This window comes from Dendrobates tinctorius, unplaced genomic scaffold (genome assembly GCF_039654945.1).
Source record: "Dendrobates tinctorius isolate UK_male_01 unplaced genomic scaffold, ASM3965494v1 ptg000022l, whole genome shotgun sequence".
NCBI classification, from domain to species: domain Eukaryota; kingdom Metazoa; phylum Chordata; class Amphibia; order Anura; family Dendrobatidae; genus Dendrobates; species Dendrobates tinctorius.
In genome coordinates this window covers 17,193,920-17,217,785 of record NW_027361690.1, presented here as the reverse complement: position 1 = coordinate 17,217,785, position 23,866 = coordinate 17,193,920, and the positions used below count along the sequence as shown (strand labels likewise).

At 39.6% G+C, this 23,866-nt stretch overlaps 1 protein-coding gene across 7 annotated transcripts in view; it reads right to left on the bottom strand.

Moving 5' to 3' along the window:
- The window catches only part of SEMA6D (semaphorin 6D), a 94,983-nt gene that overhangs the window by 8,059 nt on the left and 63,058 nt on the right, over positions 1-23,866 (bottom strand). For 4 of the 7 annotated variants that reach the window (XM_073568447.1, XM_073568445.1, XM_073568446.1 and 1 more), the window contains 17 exons: positions 22,055-22,196; positions 19,853-19,964; positions 17,592-17,652; positions 17,411-17,473; positions 17,217-17,318; positions 15,160-15,250; positions 13,188-13,307; positions 12,622-12,710; positions 10,055-10,272; positions 9,804-9,935; positions 9,510-9,665; positions 8,333-8,506; positions 5,384-5,524; positions 5,222-5,299; positions 4,705-4,763; positions 4,299-4,355; positions 2,065-2,232 (listed from right to left, as the gene is read on the bottom strand). In XM_073568447.1, coding sequence (XP_073424548.1) covers positions 2,065-2,232; positions 4,299-4,355; positions 4,705-4,763; positions 5,222-5,299; positions 5,384-5,524; positions 8,333-8,506; positions 9,510-9,665; positions 9,804-9,935; positions 10,055-10,272; positions 12,622-12,710; positions 13,188-13,307; positions 15,160-15,250; positions 17,217-17,318; positions 17,411-17,473; positions 17,592-17,652; positions 19,853-19,964; positions 22,055-22,163 — 1,930 coding nt within the window. In that variant the 5' untranslated portion in view covers positions 22,164-22,196. The remainder of the gene's footprint in view (positions 1-2,064; positions 2,233-4,298; positions 4,356-4,704; positions 4,764-5,221; positions 5,300-5,383; positions 5,525-8,332; positions 8,507-9,509; positions 9,666-9,803; positions 9,936-10,054; positions 10,273-12,621; positions 12,711-13,187; positions 13,308-15,159; positions 15,251-17,216; positions 17,319-17,410; positions 17,474-17,591; positions 17,653-19,852; positions 19,965-22,054; positions 22,197-23,866) is intronic. The other 3 variants (XM_073568448.1, XM_073568449.1, XM_073568450.1) reach the window with 3 other exon arrangements.

Sequence of the window (23,866 nt, the reverse complement as noted above, 5' to 3'; positions counted from 1 at the left end):
TCGCCTCTGCTATGTAGTTATATTTTTGGAATTGCTATTATTATTGTTACTTTACAAGAAGTTGAAATTACATATCTAGCTCATAAAAAAGGGTCCATACAAGGAGATACCCTCTATAAACATCGCATGCCCTAAAAAAAGCAGACAGGTTTGCCTTTGAGATAACCCATTTAAACAAATGTACTAATATTTTAGGAACTTCATTTAAAGAGGACCAGTCACCAAGTCAATTTTTGCTTTTACTTTATTTGCGCTGTTCCCCAAATTATTTCCTTTTATAAAATCCGCCATACGATTCTAGAGATATTTTATTTAGTGATACATTCTATGGTGTTTACAAAGAGGGCGTGGCTTAAAGGGTAATAATGCAGTGCTGCCTAAAGACACGCCCTCAGAGAATCTGTGAGCGACGCCCCCTTAGTAGAGAAAGAAAAAGGCCCATATCTCTGTGACCGTATGGCGGATTTTAAAAATACAATAAAAGGAATACTTGGGGTGCTGCAGGAATAAAAAAAAAAAAAGAGCAAATGCTGTCCACGCTTGATCTTGTGCCAGGTTCTCTTTAAAGACAAAAAATTGTTATGTATTGCAATAACGGGCAATATTTGGAAGGGGGAAACATATGTTTACAGCACTGCATATTATTAGTCGCTAAATATATTATTTCAGACACTAATGTGTGTGATCTAACCTAAAAAGAAAACGTTCAGATTAGTATTCATTCGTTGTTCGCGACTATCAGAAAGATAAGTTGGCAACCACAGACATAAAGAAGCAAAGTTCTTCACGAATAGGAAAGACTCCAGCAAAAGTTTGAACGTTAAACACAGTTGGTGAAAATGAAAATGTCTGCTCTCTCGAGCGCAATACTTCATTCTGCCAAGGAATATTTTTCACAAAAAAATTAGTGAATGTTAAAATTCTAAAGAAAACTACGGTTAGTGGGAAGGCCTTTGAACATTTAGAAAGAAATGCTCTGGGTTAACAACTTTACTGGCAGTGTGCAAAGTAATTAGGAAACAAACACAAAACAAAAAAAAGAATCAAGAAAAGTAGAACTCAAAAAGAACGTAGAAAGCAGAAAGTGCTACTACAGCATACAATAATACATACATGCAGTCAAAAAGGTAGGTAGGTTGGTATGTTTATAGGGTCCTGTGTGGTGATATAACATATATTCAGCTATATGAATAAATGTTGTCCACCTTCTATAACACAAGGGAAGTTATAGAGCTGAAGTTACAAAACTTTTCATGTCTCCTGTTCACTCCTACAGAGACATTTCTTCTAGCTTTGGTTACTTATTAATTAAAGGGGCTGTCCAGGACTTTTATATTGATGGAGTATCCCTAGGATAAGTCATCAATATCTGATTGGTGGGGGTGCGACACCTGGCACCCTTGTCCATCAGCTGTTCCCGATACGCTGAGCTGCATAGCGGCACAGCATAGCTCCGTAAACAGAATAGTAGCCAAGGTTGGGTACTGCAGATCCAACCCCTATTCAAATTAATAGGGGGCGGATGTGTAGTTCATGGCCGCGACCACTATTCCATTGATGGAACTGTGCTGTGCAGCTCTGCAACTTTCTAATTTGGTCACTTTAATAACTCATTGCGAGCGCCAGGGCATTGATGGTCACCCATAGAAATATTCAAATAAGGTATGTAGAGCAAATATGATGTGCAATAGAAAGAAATCATATCACATCATATATTTAAAAAGGTGAATATCATAATTAATGATGACAAAAAAAAATTAAACTAAAATTCCATAAAATAAATAACATAAAACAAAATATAAATAATATGAAATAATTAAGGAAAATCATAAATACACTGCCATGACTGAGTGGAAACCTGCCAAACCTCCCAAAGATACTAATTATTTAAAAATGCCTTATCACAAGAAGCTGATTTACCACTCAGCCTAGCTAAGACCACAGAATATAAATCAGCTTCAAGTCATCCAAAATCAAAAGTACAATTCAAATGGGCCTAAGCCTAATAAAAGTGGAGAGAGCAGATTTCCACTCAGTTTATGTTCTTCCCCTTTAAGGCCTTACCATTTGGGACACCTGTTAATGTATCAATGTAATCAGAAGAGTTTGGGTCATCTTCGTACACAAAATTCCGAGAACCAGTCATTCTGGGTTTCCAAGAACCAATCACTTTAGGAAGAATGACTGGGCTGCTTGTCATTGTGGTTACAGAAGTGGAAGGTGCTTCAATGTCTGTGGTAGCAAACACATGTTTTATCACACTTTATTCCAAGGCACAGCTGCATTACAATGACCACACCAATATGTTATATAATGGCAGCACCAGGCACAAGATGTACAGTCTGAAATCAATACTAAACCTAGAAATTGATGTTGAAAGTAAGCAGGAGACACTGCTGCCCTGATTGCTTGTCAGTCAGCAATCCTGCAGAAAACACAGGCATTGATCACATGTTTATCGGCACCATTTTCGTTTGAAGGACTGCTGAAATGGGGCGGGACGTAATCATCTATGTGTTCTACTGAACTCATAGGGGGAGGTTCCTGCAGAGACAGGCTAGCGACACAAACAAAGGGTGGCATGGCTGAGCTCCTGGGACCCATAGATACGATTGATTTATATAGATTTTCACGTTTACAATTAAGAAAATAAGTAAATAAGTGAAGAGGTGCCTGGATAATTTTGTATTTTTTGTGCCTTTCCAATGTCTGCAGTCATTTAAAAGAATTAAAAATAACAAAATGGGTTATACAGTGTTGTAGGGCACTTAGCCACTATAACAACCAAACTACAGCTGTATCTGTAACTGGTACAGTGCCTGAGAAAATAACTTATAATTTACATGCACACCCTTGGCGTGGCTCTTAACAATTCTCATTTGCGAAATTGGGCCATTCCCCCACTTCTGATTGGCAGTGCTAGCTTCCCAGAATGAGTACTGTCTGAACGCTGCCAACGTGTTTGGCTGTGCACGCATGCAGTAGCCTCATGCATTCTCCTCCATGTCTCCTTTCTTCTGAGGACACTCGATGTATTAAGGTTGGGTTCACATAGCTTTTGCCACTACGTTCAGTGGCTCCATCGGGGCTTGTTTCGAACCCCCAGACGTATACGCTGATGGAGCCATTGACTATAATGATACAGACTGAGTCATAGTGCGTCATGCATACGAACTACTGAAGGCAGGCAACAAGGAACACATTGCGACTCCGTCTGCATCATCATAGTCAATAACCACTCCCGAATCCTATTTTGTGGGGGCCTCTATGTGTATCCAGCCTTAGTGTAGTGAGAGGCATAAGAAGAAAGGAGACAGGGAGGAGAACACATGTGCCGCTGCACACAATCGGGCACTGTCAATCAGAAGCAAGGGGAGGGCCTCATTATGCACGAGGAGGCGTAACAGTGCTCCAAACTTTTAGGCAAGCCAGGGGTGTACTGAAACACTGTACCAGGGCTCTAGGAGTTGTATAACCCATTTAAAATGCATTTTTAGGTTGAAGGACTCCCTTTAATGTAATGTTGCCAGTCCTTGTAACAAATTTCTTCTATAAATGTTAGGAATGGAATGAATGACATTTTATTTATAAACATACTCTTTCGGGTCAGGATGTGAAAAAAATTATGCAATATTTTAGGGGTTATTAACAGTAACAGATGCAACAATTTAGGATGGTGACTGGTGACTACCAGTTTTTGGTGCCAGAACTTCATGAACATTATCAGCATTTCACACATGGACACATGGAAGCTGCACATATTAACATGACAGCAGACTCTGCTATCCTTTAAATGACAATCTTACATCGAATACTTTGAGTCAGTAAAGTTATAAATGGATAAGACAAACGTTTAAAGCCCAGCAATACACAAGAAGGTACATATGCAATCAAATATTGAGATGTTGTATGGAAAATGTCACTGTCATCTATAACTAATAGATGAGAAACACGCTTTGACAAATGTATGGGGAGCTGTAATGAAAGCTGGTTGGCTTTCATGCTGTGGAAATGTCACATACTAATTAAGACTTTTAATAAAAGATTTGACGCATCAATCAATGACGGGCAATTGGGTATCATGCGGTCACACATAGGTGAATTGCTTTGCTTCTTAAAGAACAAAAATAACAAACAAAAAAAGGACAGATATCTATCCTTGCAATTAGTGAGTGCATGAGACTGAAGCACAAAAATGAGGCCAACTGCGAAAGGGGTGGGTGGGGGGTCATAAGAGCAGAAAATGCTGAACCGAAAGATAAAGGCAGTTAATTTTAGATAAAATTAATAAAACTAACCAGATGTTGGATCGCCAAATATTTTGTAATCTGGTGTAGTTGTAGTAGACATTTTTTCTAAAATTAAAGGAACAGGTCATCAGTAAAAGAAACGAATCCAAACAAAAAAATTCAAATCTTAACGGAAAGCAAAAAAAAAAAAAAAATTGGGTTATTAACCATATTCTTTTTCCTCTATGTCCTTAAGCAGTTGCACATAGTCAAAGAAGAAAACAAAAAAAAAAACAAAGAGAAAAAAACATTTCACTACCACTATTAAATGCAAAATAGCTTAGCCCATGAAAAAAAAAAAAAAAAAAATAGGTTAAGGTCAAAAGGTGGTATGTGCATTATGGGAGCGCTGTATTCTACTTCTACAAAGCACGAAATAAAGGGCTGTAGTGAGCAATCAGTGGTTGGCCCTTACCATGGCAATCGCCAAGCTGTGCCGTGTTACCATGTTCCACATCCTGTTCGTATCCGAAGCTGCAGGGAAGAAAAAAAGAGATTTACTGAGGAATATTAAAAGAGCAAAAAAGATGTCACACTTAAATATATGAGAAATACATTCTAGCAGCAAATACAAAAGCGACAAAATATTGTGTAAACATAGAAAGCCAATTTATGCTTGTTTGTACAGGAGAATGGCTTTGTGATAATTAATAGGAATCTCCGGAGGAGCAATATTTTACCTCCCAACTGGATTCAAAGCAGATATTACAATTCCCGCTAGGATTAATGTTTTCTGTCTCCAAAGCATTACGATGAAAATACAATATAAAATACACAGAGTAATTTTTATCGCTAAGCACAAATAATTTCAGTCGCATCTACAGGCATTGTGGCAGAAGGACGAAATCCATAATCCTAATAAAACAGTTTCCATATTCCTACATTCTCAGATATATCACTACCGTTAGCAGGAAGAGTGTAATCACACTTACAACATGCCAGGCTTGACTCTGCCGCAGGTTTCGTGGTTTAGCCAAGCGCAGTAAGGGTCTCTTGAACCGATACACGACCTGTTTGTTAATGAGAATGCTTTTGTCAAGGATTTGTTATGGAACCAGCAGCGATCTGCAACCTCAAAGGAAAATTTTACATACTTTTTGCATGAGCCATATCGGTCACAACGATTCAGTGGGAGCCTGATAATGCAACTTGAAAAGGCCACGAATAAGGCATGGTGATCCTTGTCCATTTGCAAGGATAAGACTCTTCGGTCTTCGTCACTGTCACCGTAACACCTGCAGGGAAGAAGTCACGCAATCCATAAATATGGGAGTACAAAAGAGAAATAGGAAAGAATAATGAGAGTAAATCAAAATTAAAGACTGGAACACTGGGTGAAGACTTCCTACCCACTCATGGACGATGTGATAATGACAAATGCTGTCTGAAAGTCTAACTTAACGATAAAATCTAGATTCAAGAAAAAAAAAATCACGTTCACATCTGGGACATAAACATATCTGGAAATGCCACAAATGTCCAAAAGATCAGGGCGTCAGAGCTGGGACTCTCATTTATCTCAAGAACGGGTCAATGTCATGCACTGTCAGGAATGGAGAGGGGTCACTAAATATCTCATGGTTGGGCTCATCTGTGTTGGGTACCCAAATGTAGAATGCATTAAATACAGCACTCCGAACTATGCAATTATGTAGTAAAATGCAGATGTATAGTAGTGCCAGCATGCCTAGCTCCAATATGTACAATGGCCAAAAGATCAGGGCGTCAGAGCCGGGACTCTCATTTATCTCAAGAACGGGTCAATGTCATGCACTGTCAGGAATGGAGAGGGGTCACTAAATATCATGGTTGGGCTCATCTGTGTTGGGTACCCAAATGTAGAATGCATTAAATACAGCACTCCGAAGTGCGAACTATGCAATTATGTAGTAAAATGCAGATGTATAGTAGTGCCAGCATGCCTAGCTCCAATATGTACAATGGCCAACGTTTCGGTTACCCATGGACCTTGGTCATGGTCAGTCTATACCAGAGAGCTTTACTTGTAGTGCTGACCACTAAAATAAAATGGAGAGATGGTGGCACATGTGCAACTATCGATTCAATTGTATGGCAGCTCTGAACACAACATGCTGCACATGTAGGACGTTTCTGGCCTATCCTGTCAACTGTCAGACTTGTGTAAGGACTAGGCCTATGTGACACTTTGCCGATAACGATGTATCATAATGTCTTCATGTTGTCCAGTTATATTGTTGCCACTATGGTGATAACATCTCAGCTGCCTGCAGTTTTAAACAAGGCATATACAGTAGATGTAAGGCCTAGTCTTTACACAGATCATAAGATGGCAACAACAAAGGACCGCTGGAAAATGTAATATCAAACACATAGGAAAAATTATTTTTTCAACTTTGGTCTAATTAGGAAGTAAGTCAGTAAAACCCCTAAAATTAATGGGACAATTGCCTAAGTACTCATTTGTATGCAGAAAAAAATGCCTCGCTGTTACCGATATAGTGAGGTTCCTATCTGAGCTGCATTTTCATTCCAACTGTAGCTATTATCATTCCATGTAAAGTGCCTAACACGTATGTACCTAATGCAAAGTAATTAGAAGTGCTCACATTAACTGCATGACATCATTTCTTAACTCCGCGGAAATGGTCAGTTGAAATGAACTTAAAGGGAACCCGATGCCCAATTCATGCCGTTAGCGGCTTGGGCAGCATGAGCCTAGCTACAAGACGCTGGTGTGTTTTAGAAAGGGTATGCTTTAAAAATCCTCTAGCAGCGATGAGAAAGGCCGGACTAGTTTCATTTCTGCCTATTGTACTGGCTGGTCCTTCCCATCTCTGCTAGAGCTGATTGACAGATCTCTCGCTATGGGACAGACCTGTCAATCACCTGCAGCGGTGCTGGGAAGAGGTGGCCGAGGGCAGAGCCGGGTCAGTCTCGTCTCTGGTCTCTGGCTGCATCTTTAAGGTTTATTTTCTCTCACACAAGCGTGCAGCCAGGATCTGATTCATGCTGCTCACTGTTTGGACAGCGTGAATAAAGGGGGTTTTACACTAAGCGATATCGCTAGCAATATCGCTAAAACGTCACTGGTTTTGTGACGTTATAGCGATATTGCTAGCGATATCGCTATGTGTGATACTTACCAGCGACCGGCTCCCCCGCTGCTCATCGCGGATCGCGCGAGAATGTCCGGCTCCATTTCTCGTCGTCTGCTTCCTGCTGTGACGTCCAGCGACGCGTGGAGGCGGGCGGGAGGACGCAGGATCGCTGTGTGTGAATGGTAAGTATCGTGCGCTGCGTCGCTGCTGCATCGCTGTGAGATCTTTCTGTATGAAAGCTCACTAGCGATCATTTAGCGATGCACCAGCGATCCTGACCGGGTCGGATCGCTGGTGCATCGCTAAATGTAAAAGGGCCTTAAGGCAGCAGGGTCGCTTTATCTACATTCATGCACTCCATGTGGAAGGACTGAACCAGTCTGAACTGATTGCTAATAGCTAAGTAAATAAAGAGCACAATGCAAGACCTACATCTGTGCATGTAGCCTTTACACACCTACAGAAATGTTGTTTAAAATATGCAATGTGGTGACACATTAAAAAATTGAACAAGCAAGCTGTACGTGATCATTTACCTGAACACGGTCAGATCTCAGGGACTAATATGAGGATCTGTACAAACTTTAAGTAGAAGTGCAAATAACCAAGAAACACTCAAAATGGCATATTGAGATTTCCCAACACATCTTGAAGTCTCCTACGGATTCTGCCCGACATTAACATATGGTTTCACTTGTAAACATGTAATGCACTGAGGCTGAGAAATTATGCAGCAGAATGAATCTTTCTTCTATTATTTGAACAGTATCATTCCTCAGTGAGAACGAGGATTATGAGAAGTACATTGTTATTTCAGTTTTGCTACTGTTTCTTACTGTTCTATATTTCAGAGTGTTCTTGGCCACATCATTAGAAGTAAATAGACCAAAAATGTGCAAATTGTGTAGGAGACTACCTTGCATGTGAAATCAATACATTTGTTTTCTACAAGGTAATGCTTACTTTGCACGGTTGTAGGCATCAATTTCTTCCAGTAATACACTGTCATTTAGGGAAAATGGATTAGTCTTAGCCAAGATCTTTAGCACAATGCCAGCTTCAGAGCCCACAAATATGACTGTGTAGTTAAGGAAAGGTCCAGCGAGGTGGTCCACGGCTACAGCGGTCAGTCTGTACCTGTAATAAAAATACAGAAAAACGAGGCTTAATAATAATCTAATGTTTAATATTATCACTCTAAATACAATATAATGTAAAATATAATTAATTTCACCGTTTAGTTAATAAAAATGGTGATGAATGATTTACAAAAAAAAATGAATTGAAACATTAAAGGGTGGCCAAACAAGTCTCCTGTAATGCTTAATGTTATAGAGCGCTTATGGAAGCCATAGAGCGCGCCTCTCTATCTCCTCTGAAAAAGTTAAAAAAATGCCCATCAAAGAGCAGCTTCACTATGGTGAACTCTAAGGAACCATATATTACATGTACGGCCATTCACAAGTGCATCCCTGCAGGTTATGTGTGTGACCACCAGGGCCGGACTGGCCATCTGGCAATTCTGGCAAATGCCAGAAGGGCCTGTCTGGTCGTGGGCCGCCTTGTCTGCTATGTTGTTAAAAGAATCAATGTTCTCAAGACATTCATATTGTTAACAGCTGTGACAGAGATATCATTAGAATATTGATCTTGTAGTAAATCTTGCTTTCCTCCATCCAAGGTAATGTTAGTAATATATCCCATCTAATGCTTGGAGACGGAGACTGCATGGGCCTGTGTGATTTCAAATGCCAGGGCTGAATTTTAGCCCTAGTCCGTACCTGGTGACCAAGCTGCTAATTCACACCTGTTCTTTTCATTTATCAGTATTGAAAAATTCCTACTTGGGCCCCTTGATAATTCTCTAGCTACAAAGTGAGACCCTACTTGGACTCCAAGCAATCAGATCTTGAAATCTTGCAGAGAGTGATCAATCTTCCTGCAGTGCCTCTACAGGGCAAATTAAGCAATATCCGATGCCCAATTATATCAATCCTCTAAGGAATTCAGAATAGAACATATCCTCAAGAGATGGGGACACTTTGCAACCACTTTCCACTCCGGAAAAGAGATTCCTCAAGAGAATTCCCTTACAGAAAATATGACAACATCCCTTTAATTTATATATTATGTACAGTACCTGACACGGGTTTTTGTGAACCATGGCTCTTCAACAATAGATGGGACTGCAGAATCCATCAAAGGATGGGACTTTATAAAGGCCAAGGTTTCATCAGGAAATTCAGTGGAGGACCTGACACCTTCACCTAAGCCATGTCTAGCACAGCAGCCCGGCCTACAAAACGGAGCAATACGATATGTGACTCTGATATAATATTATGTATTTTTATCAATTACCTTACAAAGTGAAGCACACAATTGAGCACTTTTATAAAACATCTCTGTAGCTAAACTCTATTTTTCTCTTTAATACCTTGGTTTGGGTACTTTATCTTCAGGTACAGCTGTCCAAACAGAGTCTGGAGTCTTTTGTTCTTTAAATCTTCCTCTGAATACTTTCTCAATGTCGTCCATAGTAAAAGCACAAACCGCCGAACCTGGTATGCTGAAAAAGGAACAGAAAATAAGAAAATCTTTCTTGTGCATGTTACACAATAGAAACAATTGCTCTAGCATGAAGAAAGTGAAATACTCTATTTGATGTCAGTCTCGTCTTCTCTTTACCTATTTAGCTGAGTAGTAAACACGCCGACAACAGTGGGAACTCCATTGATTTCTATTATGTCTGTTATAGACTGCAGAACATCAAAGTAGAAGAATGAATCCCCTGGAACAGAGCAGTTGAGTCTTGCCTTCACGAACGAAGTCCAATGTTTTTCGAGAACCCTTTGAGACCCTCCTAGGTCATTTTTGCATATTCGTGCTACACGGGAATGTACAGCCTGGAAAACAAGAGTCAAATCCATAAATGCAGAGGAAGAATATATGCATGAGTGCAATCTTCAGCATTACAGGAAGGGTTAGTGAGGCCAAACTAACCAGAATCGGTATGTCTCAATTCATTTGTTGGTACATTTTTAAAGGGAACTTGTTACCCAGGTATGTATTTTTCTGAAACACTCTGACATTCCAGAGAAAATATATAGTTCCAAGAACTGGTCATAGACTATATGGAGAGATGATATTAGATTGGCGCAGCCACCGGTCAGCTTCTCCCTGAACAGTTCCAGTTTTATTGACTGGTCTCTCCCATGTTTGTACATCAGGAGACACCTGTCAATCAACTAGAGTGGCGCAGGGAGGAGCTGGGTGTGGTGGTGTCGGTCTAGTCTCGCCTTACCCTATCGTCCCTGTAGCCGTAGTGTTTAGAGAAGACATACCTGGCTGCAATTGTGTAGCCAGGCTTTGATTCATGATGCCTGTGGATCGGGCAGCATGAACCGACTGACCGATTCCCTTCAATAGAAACCAGCCACAGATCTGTCAAGGGCGCTGGACTAACAAGAAGATGCAAGACATTTCCCATAATTCTATTCAAACCAATAGACTCTGTTCTTTTGATTTTTTTTTTCTTAGCATCCTAGCTCTAGAGTTGTTGGCTTTAGAAACTCTGTTTTACAAAGTTATACCTCTACATGCATAATAACACTGCATAATGTTCTCCTGTGTTAAGGCCCTTTTACATTTAGCGATGCACCAGCGATCCAACCAGCGATCCGACCCGGTCAGGATCGCTGGTGCATCGCTAAATGATCGCTAGTGAGCTTTCATACAGAAAGATCTCACAGCGATGCAGCAGCGACGCAGCGCACGATACTCACCTTTCACACACAGCGATCCTGCCGTCCTCCCGCCCGCATCCAGCGTCGCTCGTCGTCACAGCAGGAAGTCTCAGCAGGAAGCGCCCGACGAGAAATGGAGCCGGACATTCTCGCGCGATCAGCGATGGACAGCGGGGGAGCCGGTCGGAGGTAAGTATCACACAGAGCGATATCGCTAGCAATATCGCTATAACGTCACAAAACCAGTGACGTTTTAGCGATATTGCTAGCGATATTGCTTAGTGTAAAACCCCCTTTAGACTGGGACACAAACACCATGCGGTGCCCTGTAATTAATACCAAAATCGCATGGGTGAACGGGTCACTGACTCCCAACAAGACTAGGACACCCTTCATCTGCTGCTGTAAGTTCATGTCCATTCTGACCCCTCCTGGTGGTCTGCCCTTACCCGTGACTAAACACACTATACAGGAACAAAAATAGTATCTGAAAAAAATGAATATTTTTTCTTCTTCTTCTACAAATCTGCATATATTTTTTTTAGTAATCTTACCATATGAAATGGAATATACAGATTTAGAGCAAAGGGGGCCATGATAAAAAATGTTAGGTGTATAAGAATTTAAGTAAAAAAGACTTAAGATTCAGGGCTCAGGCACATGATGCTGGTTTACATCTCTGCTTGCAATTCTTTAGGTTGTTTCTGGATTTGGGCAGTAAGGCCATTTTACAGTAATCTCTGGGAGTTTAATAACTAATGTAGATTGCAAACAATTTCCCTTTCCTTGGATCACACAATTCTGCACAGGTATGCTTTCAGCTGGCTCTAGTTTGTCTGAATTAGGCACTGAAAGAAAGCAGACAGTTTTTAACTGCGGCCTGATGTCCATTTTAATGCACCACTGAGCAAAGCCCATAACATTCGCGCAGATTCCCCACCTTTTGTGAAGTCTTTAATTAACCATGCGTATATGGTTTAATAATTTACAGTGGAATGTCTATAATGTGGCCAAAGTATCATAAACTGCATTTGTGGCATTTAAATATTTAACATTTGGGAGGCACAATGGAACCGGTGTTGAAATATAAACATATTTAGGCATTTAATCCTTGCCAAGAAATAAAGTGATTTTCTAATCAGGGTCATACAGGAATCTGAAAGCCATTTTTTGCTCCCGGATAAAGCCATGTATTCTTTCCTGCGCATTGTAAGAAAACGATAACACACCTAGGCTGCAGCCCACATACTCGTTTTCTGGGTCAGGGAAAGTCCGTCTTTGAAGAATAATTAAAGAAAAGAGTGAAGCAAATATCTCAGTAATAGACTGCGGTTGAGAAGCAGATGAAAATGAACAGCCTCAAGGCTAATGGATAATTTTATAATAGCAGAGAGATTTATCAGGCAGCGACATGCTCAAAATGTTATGCCACGTTGGTGAACTTGGACTCATCTTTGCGAGTGCTATGCTAAATGCTAGAACTTGGAATACCCCCAAATCTGCACTTACCTTGCCTAAATTATTATGCTCCACAGCAATCTCTCGGAAAAAGAAGTAGATGTAGTTGCCGTACTCTATCGCGTGGAGAAAATGCGGCTCTGGAAAGTCAGGAGGATAGGATACGAGATCAGTCAAATTGTAGAAGATGCACAATACACATCTGGAATGAATAAACTCAACAACGAGCGGGCTGGGCACGCATATCTGACCTGACGCATACACATACGTGAGGATTCTAGCCTAATTGATCTTCCAGTCTTTTATGCTGTCTAATGGAGTGGAAAAGGGCCTCAGAGGATTGATATTACAGTTCAGATTTTACTTTTACTGCAGAATCAATCATAAAACCCTTTTGCAAAAGGGAAGAAAAATATGCATTTGGAGTAAAGACCTTGATGCATCAGCATGCAAGATTTAGCTTCATCATATAGCGGTGTCAAGCCTAAAAGGGTCCCCGGTACTTAATATGCATCATATTTCTCAGAAATACTATTAAACTGTGTTACGCTTCATTCCCATATCAAGTAGGTGCCTGATCTCTTTGTCATTATTAATAAAAGCTCGGTTTCAAGTACCTTTTAGCCACTTGGAGTCATATTTAATTGTCCTCAGAGCAAATCCATCCCCCATGCTCCGATAGATTACAGCATCGCTGGCTTGGAAGTCAGCCATGGTGGCAGAGTATAACTTCCCATCTGAGCGAGAAAGAAGAACGCCTTATTATATGATCGACTACAAACATATACACATGAAATTCTGTGCATTTTCCATAGAAATGTACTATTTATGCATGGATGCTAAAATGGAGCATTTACACAAACGCTCAAACCAAGCAATATGCACAGTGTAACATAATATCTGGCTATAGCCTTCTGCTATAAAAGAAACAGCTACACAATAAAGGTGCCAAGAACCAAAATGAGGGATATTGGCAATGGAATACACATAAATCACATATCTTTCAGTACCAGCAGGTTTAAAATCTATATCATAACTGCAAAGCTGCAAAATCTAGCCCAAATAAATACTGGATCTCCCGTAGCAGTACAAAAACTATGACGTTGATAAAGATTGGAACAGCTATGGGTGTAGTCCAAGGCTAACAAACTATTTTGGTAAAAATATATATTTTTGGCCCACTAAAAAAACCTTCTTGCCTTAGATACTGATCCAGTTTATTCTTCAGATGCTTTGAAATATTTGGGGAAAGTGGAGATATCTGTCCCCATTCTACACTATGTTCAGGAATAGACAAGTCTTAGCTCAGCTCTGTTATGCATTTGTATACACAGATATAGAACCAGTTACATAGTCAGGACGTGTTACAAAGAATCTAAAATCCAGTCAACAGTGTACTTAGTAGATTATTCCCTTCATATAAAATCAAGGCCATCACTTTATGATCATTGGGGCCAAACGTCGTCTTATTTTTCTCCTCACAGGGGAATTCTGGCCACTCACCTGTGCATTCACTTCAATAGGCCTGTGCTGCACATTATGTGGCTTGGGTGCTGATGCACATGGAAAGGACAGTAAAGACGACACAGTGCTTCATTCTCAGAATCGGTGGAAGTCCCGAAGACCACCACCAATCATAAAATGAATAACACATCCACTGCAATCTAGAAAGAAAAGATATAGGCCAAACATAGGGGGATCACCACAAGATACTGCATGAAAATTAGGTACAAAACCACACAAAACAAATGAAAAACATTAAAAAGTCACACTTGTGACATATGCAATAACAATTGGGCTCATAATAAAGCCCTAACCTACAACCTATCACTCATGTGTGCCAGACAATATATAAATATGTATGTCAATAACTATGCAATATAAACAGCATACCATCAAGCAATGATACAACAGGGTAGAAAAAGGGTTGATTTGGAATCTCAGCTGAGATACCTATTGAATCCCTGTCACAGTAACATATATTATACCCGATTGCACAGGGCAGATGTAACATATTTATATATTGTCTGGCACACGAGTGATAGGTTGTAGGTTAGGGCTTTATTATGAGCCCAATTGTTATTGCATATGTCACAAGTGTGACTTTTTAATGTTTTTAAATTGTTTTGTGTGGTTTTGTACCTAATAAAGCTTGTATTTTCATGCAGTATTTTGTGGGGATCCCCCTATGTTTGGCCTATATCTTTTCTCTTTTTTCTATATTGCTTACGTTTCTATAGGCCGGGGCTGGGATCCTACTATGATATGTCCTGTGGTGCCCCCTCAATTTGTATATACATCCACTGCAATCAATTTCTAAGCTGGGAAAACCCTTTTAAATCCTGCCCATGAGGGAAATTTTACATCTATAGTTAAATATATGCAATATTACAAAAGAACGCTCAACAATATAATCTTCCATGGTAATCTAAAATAACTGTGATGAATACATCCTTTACTGGTAGAATCGCAGGTACCCATCAAACTTACTTAGAATACTGCAGATGGGTCTCAAATCAAGACGGCTATTTATTTCTTGTCCCTAGCAATAACCGCACAATATGTCTTACTAACTGAAAAATGTTTTACCAGCAAAAAGGGCTACGTTGGTTTGTCTGGCATCAAATGGGCATCGAGCCAAGCCACTTATTTCTTCCCCGTCATATTCCAAAGTGCTTAACTGCAAAGTCAAAAAAATATATAATTCAGCAACAAGAGCAGTTTCTCACTGCACCTCAGCCGGATATCTCTAAACAATTTTATAATATAATATTACTAAGGTTCATTTTTAAATGAAGAAGCTGATGAATTTATGGACATTGTTTTTGTTAATAATTTTAAGTGCCTATGACAAGGGAAAGCCTAATGATCACTTATTACAGATATATATGACATTTTAAGTACTAAGGAACCAAACCCCTGTGGTTCTGAGCAGTTAATCATGTGACTATCTGGCTCGTTATGGTTCAAGCAGTAGGTTAATCCACCTACTTAGAGCTTTTATCCTCAGTAACCAGCATACAAAGAATTTTAATAACATATATAATCTATCACATGCTTAATATTTTATGATGTGTATCAAAAACATTTTAATTCTCTATCTACTTCTTGGTTTGTAGATTTATTGAAGATATTCAACTTCCTTACACATAATAATCAAATAAAACAACCCACCTCCCCACCACCTCCTTTCTAAAATCCATCCCTCAGATGTTGAGCATGTGAAAATAGGATTAAAATCAACAGTGACATGCTTGCACTGGCTTTTGTTTACGGTCTGGTTTATTTAAAGGTTGTCGGGTAACAGGAAAGTATCATCGGAAAATGATCCATTGTTTAAATCAGGTTTTAGTGCTAAACAGTTGTTTTTAAAAAAAAAAAAAAAAAATTCATATCACAATCTGTAATAAAAAAAATAAAGATTAGAAATTGTGCAATTTTCACACTGTCCACCGGGGATTTTGCAGACTAATCATCTTTTTTGTTTCAGGAAACAACACGTGGACATTTGTGACAATGAACTGACTCAGACCTTCTGGATCAGCTGTGTCATCACCTACTGTGATTGATGGATCCTGTCTTATCAGCGGTGTATAGAGGTGCTACTTATCATTGTCATCCTGTCTCTGCTGATAAGGAGCCTGCTGAAAACTCTTTCTGAATGGACAAGAGTCTAAAAAAACACAGGGAACACTGGGAAAATTTCCAGATTACTATTTTTTTTCTTTAATACAGATCGGCGGAGAAGACCCTGGTGGACCTATCTAGGCTTACACAAGGTTGATCTTCCTATCGATTGTTCATCCACTAAGTTGCCACAGCAAAGGCCGATGAGAAAAAAAAAAATAGAAACCTTGGTACCAAAACCTTTTTTAAACAGTTAAAAGAGTTAAACAGTGGGTTATTTCTGTTGATAGCTTCCCTTTAGTAAATCCTAAACAATTTTCATCAGTCACAATGTCTTTCTTCCTCAACGTTAAGAGGACGATTCTACAATATATAGTCTCACGTTAAACACCTCTAGAGCTCAACTTGATTGAACACGTTGTTTAGATAAATACAAATAATTTTAAACTATACGTTAATTTTGTTTCTACTACTGGATGAACAGTGGTCCAATCTATAATTAAGCCTCAAAACTAAAGGCCCCTTTACATTTAGCGATGCACCAGCGATCCCGACAACGATACGACCCAGTCAGGATCGCTGGTGCATCACTAAATGGTGGCTAGTGAGCTGCCAAACAGGCAGATCTCACAGCGATGCAGCAGCGGTACAGCGGTCGTTACTTACCTTTCAGACGCGGCGATCCTGACGTCCTCCTGCCCGCGTCCATGCGTCACTTGTCGGCGCCAGCAGGAAGCGTCTGACGAGAAATGGAGCTGCACGATCTCGCGTGATCAACGACAGACAGTGGGGGAGCCGGTCGGACATAGCGATATCGCTGCTGCGTCACCAAATCGGTGATGCTTTAACAATATTGCTAGCGATATCGCTATGTGTAAAACCCCCTTTAGCCTCCAGGGTTTATGGCTATATCAGGCAGATCAAACACGTGTTCTATCAATTGTCTATGCATTTCCAGAAAGTACTGAGATTGAGAAGATTTGCATGTGAATACATCCAGATTTAAAGGCCTTACTTACCCTGTAGTATCTACACATGGGATTGAAAGCATTTGTACCACAGACAAAGACCATCTCATCATTCCGTGGAACAAAAACCTTGATGTAGTTATGGCATTCATCCTGAATCACAAATACATGAAACATTAGAAATCAGAAGCTTCTTTCTATCAGCGTCATCTTTTGATGTCTAGCCTTCAAGAGTCCAGAAATACCTTGTGTTTGCCTTTCATTGCACAATTCTTTCGGTCTGGTTGACCCGATCTCCATGTCAACTTCTGAAGAAACAAAATCAGCAAACAAAAAAAAAGTGAATGACATTTTCTTTTTTTTCCTCTTTATGTTTTAAAAGTCAAAGAAGCTTTTTGATGGCACTCGTGTAGTACGGTCACTTACTCTGCTTGGTGTTACTTCAGTCTTGTGCACCTCATTTAAATTTACGGCATAAACTTGATCTCTGTGAAAGTTAAAAAAGGAGCCACTTCAGGAAATGGATAAAAGTGCTGGCCTTAGAGTTATTCATGCATAGCATGACAAATGTATTTTCAAGGCCCTTGTCAGACAATACACATGTTCTGCAGTCCTACTGAATTTCTTTGTCTGGGAGAGGAGGTTATTGCTGGATTACATTTTTCCTTCTTTAGAAGGAGTATCATTTTCATTCACTTTCTTCTTGTGACAAAGCAATCTAACCTTCTTTCCATGTGTTCTGAAGATCCGGAGTCTGCATGTTTTAGCAGGCTGTTCTTGCACAAATCATCCGTCAACAGTTTTTAATCATACTTCTGAAAATCAATGTCTTTCCAAGGTAAGAATGATCAACTTGCATTACTGGGATTTTCAACTGGACTCAATCATGAGATTTGCAAAAACATATTAATCCATCAACAGTGAATATGTTTTCACAGCCAGTTACTTACTGGAGGATATAGTCACTTAAAAATTGGATTAAAAATGAAAAGAAAACAAGAAAATATTGAGTCTAAAGATGCATTATGTTTTTTTCTCAGGCCGCAAACTGACCTACAGAGTTGCATGGATCCATACACACATCTGTTCTAAAACTCCATGTGTCCGATCCACGAGACTTGAAGCTGCTCTTCCATTGTGCGGATCAGACTCATCCATTAAAGTCAATGAGGATCCAGGTGAAACAGATGAAACATGGCAGACAGACTTTGTACTTCTTGCAAGTTCCAGGAAGAAGAAAGGGTGGCACTCGGACTCCCGTACGTATCTTGTATAAACTTTTATTCTTACAGCACTTCATACAATATGGAGCCGGGGACGGCGTTCCTTCAGGACTCCATGTTGTATAAAGTGATGTAAGAATAGAAGTTTATACAAGATACTTACATGAGTCAGATTGCCACCCTTTCCTCTTCCTGAAGCTTGCACCAGAGACTTGTTTTTTTCGGGTGGAGCACCTGTATACCACGATACTAGCAAGCTGCTATCAAGTCTCCGCTGAATACATTTCAAGGTATGCGATCAGAATAGTGCCATTTTTTGCTTTTCTTTGTGTGCATTCATAGACTTTGTATTTCTGTTCTTCATCTGTTTTTAACTGATCAGTCGTTAAGAGTCAATAGATAAATAAAATGTCTGGATTACAACCCATTGGGGCACAATACATGCTCTGCATTCTTTAATTTAATATAAAAAATTCATTTATTTGCAAATTGTTGGTAATTTCCACCAAAAGGCAAGCCAACACTTGTAATACAGCACAACTACCTATACCAATCAGGGCTGTGGAGTCGGAGTCGGAGAGTCGGAGTCGGTGCTCATTTTGGTGGAGTCGGAGTCGGAGTCGGTATAAAATGGACCGACTCCGACTCCTAAAATATATAATAAATTGGGTACAGTAATTCAATGCAGGATGTGCTGAATATTTTTTCATAGGAGTTTGGGAAAGTTATGAAATGTCCTATAAATGGCTGTTATATTCCTGATCTAAGGCTACATTCACACACAGCGTTTTTCCTGTGTTTTTTGAGGATACGTTTTTCAGCTGCAAAAGCAGATCATCTTTTTAAAAAACTGCATCACCTGAAAGGTTTTTGAGCTCATAGATAATGTTTTCAATAGCAAAAGCAGATTAGAAATCTGCTCTATCTATCCATGTATCCATATCTGTCTATCCATATCGTATCTGTACCAAAAAGAATGAAAACCGGGTAGTACACCAATATATATTCTGTTCTATCTAAATATCTTGATTATTGGATCATAAAAATAATTAAATGTCTGAGGTTCACATTGTACTACAATAAATTTTTCACTTAAATATAAGCAATATGTGTGGGAGTCGGAGTCGGAGTCGTGGAGTCGGAGTCGGTGTAAGGGAAATTGAGGAGTCGGAGTCGCAGGTTTGGCTTACCGACTCCACAGCCCTGATACCAATACCAATAAAACGTTAGGAATCATGCATCGGGCTGTTGGACTGGTAAATTCAGTCACTCATAAGGCCCTGTAAGACTTGGTTGTTTTTCTATTTCTGCTCCTTTCCTTCCTAAGCATGAAATCTAATATATTGATAGAGATTACTATTTTCATTTCCTAAATCGAAGCTTTTCTCTGAGCTTTAAAAATAACTGGCGAAACGTAAAATAGAATACAAGTCCAATTCATATAAACAGATTAAAGGAAATTACCTTCCAGCAACATAAAGTGTGTCTCGAATTTTTAACATGAGTTGAAAGTCCAAGCTGTGCTGGGATTCATTGCCTGAAGCGCGTCCTTTAAATACTGGATATTGCCTTGAATCTGCAAGTTAGAATGGGATACACCATCACTCTGGATTACACAGCTAAAGAATCAATAGACAGAATTGATTAGCTGTATATACTAGGTGTAGAAGGGTTTAAGCTAAATCCCTGTTGCTACATCTTGAATATAAATGAATAAAATATGACCAATGTCAGCAAATGTAATTTCCTTCCATTTTAAATGGCGAGGGCCTTCAAAAGACATCCAGATACACCTTTCTAGCACGTTCTCCTGGAAACGTAGTCCACAACATGCTAGAAAGATTTCATTCAAATTAATCCATGCTACAATTCAATGCAAAGAACTCCGTACAATGAATACCTACAAAGCCCGCATATTGTTCGACAGAACCTGACACTTGCCAAATTTTTCATTACTAAGATATAGCTTACTCTTGCCTGGATGGAAATCTAGTCTTGTTACCCAAGTTGGCATGGACCTCATATTTTCTCTCTGAGTCTTTTTGATGACCGTGCCAACTTGGGTTAAAAGGCCCCAAAAGAGAAAAAAGATGAAATGAACTTTATTCCCACCTGGTAGCGTTTGGCATTCAGTCACACAGGTGGCACCGGCACAGTCTCAGTCACAGCTCTGTGCATAGAAAGCAACACTGTCAGTCAGTGCCGGTGACGTGGTTCAGCCTACTACTCCCTATACACAGAGCGGTTTCTGAAGGCACCACCCCCATGACTGAAACCTGAAAGCTACCAGGAGGAATAAAGTTAATTCCCTCCCAGCAGCGTGGCTCTCTGTATAGTGTCAGAACATAATTAACCTGCAGATTAACTCCATATCTGCAGAATTTTTACATGACAGGTTGCCTTTAAAAGGGATTATACAGGACTTAGTTTTTGGGCCTATAGTAAAAAAAAAAAACCAGACAGGTAGTTTCTAACTACCTGCCTGTTGTATCCAGCAGCCAGCACTAATGTCTGTTGGCACACAACAGTCACAAACCGCTCCTGCCAGCACTTCAGAGGCTTCCTCTGATTTGACGTTGACAGAGCAGGGGCTTCTCTTCTTCTCTGCTCTGTTGACGGGGGTGTGACAACCGACGTCATGCTAATTGACAGTATACTCTCCACTGCCTACCTGCAGGGAACCAGCTGTCAATCAGCATGACATCGGCAGAGTAGCCCAAAAGAAGAGCTGCTCTGTTTACATGGAGCGGCTGAATAACTGGCACTGACCACTCTGAGCCAGCGCTGAGTAGAACAGAGGCAACTACCTGTTAGTTATAGTGCCATAATATAAAAAAAAATGTAAATAGTCCTGGGTAATCCATTAAAAATGACTAATTTAAGGGGATACTAAAGTTGCAAAGCCCTCCTGCTCCTGAAATAAAAATAACTTGTGAAAATAAGGTCAGAAATTTGATCTACTTGCAGCTGAAAATTACCTGGGGGACATGAGGGTTATGGTTTATCTGACGGAGGGTACAGAAAAGCTTTTTGTAACAGTAATAGAGGTATAAAGGTAGAGAAAAAAGTAGTTAACACAAGGGGTACATACAGTAGGACAGGAACGTCGAAAAAGAGGGATCTATCATGATACATTTGCAGATTTGGCGCGTTTTTGCCATGCAGATTTGTTAGCCAACCCCGAAGCTACCCAGATGCCAGCAAAGTGAATGAGATACTTGAAGTGTCATGCAAACGTTGAGAATTTTTGACTTTCAGATTTGGTGCAGAAAACAATGTGCAGCATGTCAATTTTGTGTTTTTTCCACCGTTTTTCAGCATGGACCTCACTCAAAAAAATGCATCAAAATGCACTTTTTTACACCTATGTTTTTCCTGCCAAGAGATGCAGAAGTGGTATGGAAATTCCTGCATCCAATTACTCAACATGTGCACTTAACCTTAATGTTTTCTTAATATAATAAATCAACCCATTGATGTTATAATTTCTTTTTTTTACCTATTTCGGAATAGCATTCTAGTCAATGACAGTACTAGAGTTATTTAGCAACCTTCACTTTTCCCACGACATCTCTATAACTAGTTTATATAAAAGCAAGTCTTCAGCCCCTGACATCAAATGTGAGAAATAAATGACAGATGTTAGGAAATAGTGAAAATACTTACAGTGATAATCTACAATGTTGATAGGTTCGTCATCCTCGGGGAAACTAACTGCATAGACCAATGACGCCATTACCAGCACCATGCCAGCATGAAGCACACACAGCGTCATGGTTCATAAAATGGACGAGAAACAGGTTTTTACCTACGAGAAATTAAAAAATATATATATTATCTTTTCATTTATGCGAAAGATATATTCTTTCAAATCTGCTTTATTTTATAATGATGAATAAATGCTTTCATTCTCCTGAATAAATACCATTCAAGGTTCATACACATGAGTTCTATCTGTCCCATATCTATCTATCTACACATGTGGTCAAAATTGTTGGTACCCCTCGTTTAATGACGGAAAAACCCACAATGGTGACAGAAATAACTTGAATCTGACAAAAGTGCGTGTATTTCTGTGCAGGGCGCTCATACTAGATGCTGAATAAATCAAGATTTTTTTTTTTTTCAGCATTTGTCAATATTAACATGTCTATCCTGTGATTTCAATCATTTAACATTCATACTTTTTAAACCATTCTTTCTTTTCAGAGTTTGATACACCTAAAACTTTTGCCCATTACTATAGATACATAGATAGACAGATCGATAGATGGATAGAACTTTTTAATAACTTCACAGAAGAGTGTAAAGATTCCGGGAACGGGGCAGGTCTGCTCTCATATTAATGAGTCAATAATTTGGGGACAAGCATTCATATAGGAACGCTCTTTCCTGATTAGTAGCCTGTGTAATAAAACCCTTGTTCCACTCGCTCAGTGATTTTTGAGCAGACTTGCTAGCAACGCATCGTCCTGTGTAAACAGGTGATATGCTGCTGATAACATTAGATTCTATGGGCGCAGACTATCTATGCAAGTCAGAAAACAACCACTGATCGGCATCGCTATATCGTTTAGTACCCTTAGTTGGCTCATGTAAGTAGGCAATAAGACTTTATGCCCCATTGAAGGGGAATAGTAACACCGAGGTGTAAAGTTATTAATACATTCCTAAGACAAATAAGAACATGTCAGAAGAATCCTCTTTAAAATCAAACTGTAGGGACGTGGAATCATCCACAACAACCAACGCTAATGACACAACGCAATAGTTTAATGCCCATAATATTCACAATTATTCACAAGTTTTCATTACTAACTATGAGCAAACATTCGATAGACTGCACTTTATCTTGCTATCAAAATATTGGTTCAATAACCCACACATCTTGAAGTGTACACAGCAAACATGCAAAGTATACACATCCTGCCCTGGATAGTTTACGAGTCGCACAGCCCTGCAAATAGCAGGTGCAGATGTAGGTGATGTGACATGGACGGCAGAGAATGTTTGATTCATATTCTTTTAAGCAAATATTCTATATATTTTTAAAATATATCTTACCCCTTTATTTAAATTGACTTATTAAACAGGTAATATATTAATATTATACAACCAGCTATCATTAAGCGCTAAGCAGATTTTGCTTAGGAAAAAATAATATTGTTTTTTTTCTGCATCCTTTTTCTGCATCCTAAAGGCCCCGTCACACTAAGCGACATACCAGCGATCCCGACACCGATATCAAGGTGTCAGGATCGCTAGTAAGTCGCTATGTGATTGCTGGTGAGCTGTCACACAGACAGCTTCACCAGCGATCAGCACAGCGATGCCGAGTGCCCGGCATCGCTTGCCATCCTGTAAAAAATAGAATCAAAATAAAAAATATTGTTATTCTCACCATCCGAGGTCCCGTTCAGCCATCCTGCCTCTCTCCACGCTCCGGTCCCAGTGATCCTTTGCACGAATGACCGCGAG